At 50.9% G+C, this 2,748-nt stretch overlaps 1 protein-coding gene across 1 annotated transcript; it reads left to right on the top strand.

Annotated features, from left to right (window-relative positions):
- The first annotated feature begins 99 nt into the window (after positions 1-99).
- Positions 100-2,467, top strand: LOC111659423 (forkhead box protein B1-like). The gene has a single exon (XM_023412378.2). The coding sequence runs from the start codon at positions 495-497 to the stop codon at positions 1,434-1,436; it is 942 nt and encodes a 313-aa protein (XP_023268146.1). The 5' UTR covers positions 100-494; the 3' UTR covers positions 1,437-2,467.
- The last annotated feature ends 281 nt before the right edge of the window (positions 2,468-2,748 follow it).

Here is a 2,748-nt window from a genome sequence, read left to right as displayed (position 1 = left end):
TCCCTCCCCCTCCTCCTGTGATCATGTGATGGTGAAGAAGTGGCCCATTAATGAAGCTCCTCTCCGGGGGTCTTTTCTGCTCCTGTCACCGCCGTCCAGCCTCAGACGGGACAGACCGGGAGAGGAGGGACATGGAGGAGGCAGCAGCCGCTTAGCGCAGCTCAGCAGCGGGGCAGGAGGAGGACGGGACACCGCGCTGCACCTGCCGGGGACCCGCGCATCAGGCAGGCGGGGAGGAGAGGAGGAACCGGCCGCTGCTTCTTCAACTTTTCACCAACTTGTCGTCCGGAGCTGCGGCTCCAGCTTTGTGCGTAAGAGACGGAGCCATGCGCGCCAAACACCAGGCAAGTTCCTGCCCCTGCGCAGAGGTGCTGTGAAGAGTTGCAACTGTTTGGACAAAGTTTGTAAAAAGTGAGGCGAGTCTTCTTTTCTGCAGACTGACACTGAACTGATCCCGACCGGCCCGGCTCGGCCCGGTCCGGCTCAGCTGAATAATGCCTCGCCCGGGGAGGAACACGTACAGCGACCAGAAGCCTCCGTACTCCTACATCTCCCTCACGGCCATGGCCATCCAGAGCTGCCCGGAGAAGATGCTCCCCCTCAGTGAGATTTACAAGTTCATTATGGACCGGTTCCCGTACTACCGGGAGAACACGCAGCGGTGGCAGAACTCCCTGCGGCACAACCTGTCATTCAACGACTGCTTCATCAAGATCCCCCGCAGACCGGACCAGCCCGGGAAGGGCAGCTTCTGGGCTCTGCACCCGAATTGCGGCGACATGTTCGAGAACGGGAGTTTTCTGCGGCGCAGGAAGCGCTTCAAGGTGGGCAGCATGCAGGCCACGGACCCGCTGGTGCCCAGCAAGCCGCAGGACGCCGCCCATTACCTGCAGCAGCAGGCCAAGCTGCGGCTCAGCGCGCTGCACGCCGCCGCGCACCTCCCGCAGATGCCGGGCGGATACAACCTGAGCTCCGTGTCTCAGCCGTCCGGCTTCAAACACCCGTTCGCCATCGAGAACATCATCGCCAGAGAGTACAAGATGCCGGGCGGGCTGGCGGCCTTCTCCACCACCGGGTACCCGCTCCACAACCAGCTGACCCCGGCCTGGCCGCACATGTACGGCTCCGGGATGATGGACACCGCGGCTCCCATCTCCATGGCCGCCAGCGACTACTCGGCCTACGGGATGCCGCTCAAATCCATCTGCCACGGCGGACAGACTCTGCCCGCCATCCCGGTGCCCATCAAACCCACGCCCGCCTCAGTGCCGGGCCTGCCCGGGCTGCCCACACACATCCCGGCTTTCCTCGCGAACTCGCCCCAGTCTCTGAGCCCCACCTCCCCGCAGACAGCCACCGGACAGAGCAGCCCGGCCGCGCCCGGAGAGGCGCTGCCCTCCTCGGCCTCGCTGCAGTCCGCGGTGGCGGTGCACTGACGGGGATCTGGACTTTGTTCTCTTTTTATACATATAAAAAAAAAAAACACTTTAAAAAGGGAAAATGACAAACTTCAACTCCAAAGCAGTATTTCATCTCCAGGACGCAGATGTGCGTTATTTTTATTTTACTGTTTATTTTTTTTCCCAGAAAACAAGAAAGGAATGAATCATCTCAGTCTCCCGCCCAAACATCATGTAAAGAAACGGCAGGTTGACCTCTGACCTCCTGTAAACAACAGAAATAATCATATTTTCCTTCAAACATTTTGAGTTTCTGTGTGAGAAAATGAAACAGTTCAGTTTGAGTTTCCTCCACATTCCTCCACAGCAGACTGAGCGCTGACTAATTATCTGGATCTTTTGTATTTTCAGCCTTTTCTTCTCAAACTGAAAGAAAAGTCGCAGATTAATGACTTACATGTTTTTCTCTCCCTCCGGCCTCTGCTCTTTCTTTTCTGCCACCGAAACAAAAGTTAAACCCCAGAAGAAGAAGAAGCTCATTTTACCACCTGCGGGATTTTTCTTCCAAAAAATATGAATCAACAGAAACAACAGGAAAAAATAGCTTCATAAAAAATGATAATATGATGATAATAATTCCTCCATAATTCTTTTTCCTTTTTTATTATTTAGATTTTGTAATAATCGATATGAACAATCGCAGAGATGAGAAGATGAAATAAGACTTGAAATCATATATTTATGTCCGAGGTTCTGCACAGTGTAAAAAGAAAACCACCGCAGGTATTTGAGTGTGAATGCAAGGATCTACTGTCTCTGATGCACTTTTTAAAAAATGACTCTAGATGTTTTTTATTCAGTAGCCTGTTGGTTTAATTTAAAGGTTTTTTAAGAAGCTGTGGTGTTGAACTGAGCCGCTGTCTGTGTTTGTACCGCTGCATGCTCCAACTGTCTGAAAAAGAAAAATAGTTCAGTGTTTGTAAGTTTTTCTTTTTTTGTTTTGGTTTTGTTTTTTTGTTTTTTTTTTGTTGGGCTGAAAGCATAAAGCATGAACATGAACAACGGGCTTTTTATTCCCTGCGCTCTGTCTGCTCATTCACATCCATTAAAAAACCTTCCTGGGAAAAATACACAAAAAAAGAAGTGAAGAGGCCTGTTTATACACACACACACACACACACACACACACACACACACACACACACACACACACACACACACACATACAGACACACACACACACACACACACACTGCTTATACTTTTCTTCAAACGTTTCCTTTTGGAGGGAAATATTGTGATTTTTACTTCATTTATTCAGCAGCTGCAGTTTCTCGTTTTCTTTAAC

The sequence above is a fragment of the Seriola lalandi genome, unplaced genomic scaffold (assembly GCF_002814215.2).
Source record: "Seriola lalandi dorsalis isolate HSWRI2012SDOR001 ecotype SW California unplaced genomic scaffold, Sedor1 jcf7180002054478, whole genome shotgun sequence".
Lineage (NCBI taxonomy): Eukaryota > Metazoa > Chordata > Actinopteri > Carangiformes > Carangidae > Seriola > Seriola lalandi.
Note: the sequence above shows the minus strand (reverse complement) of the source record. Positions and strands in the feature narration are given on the sequence as shown.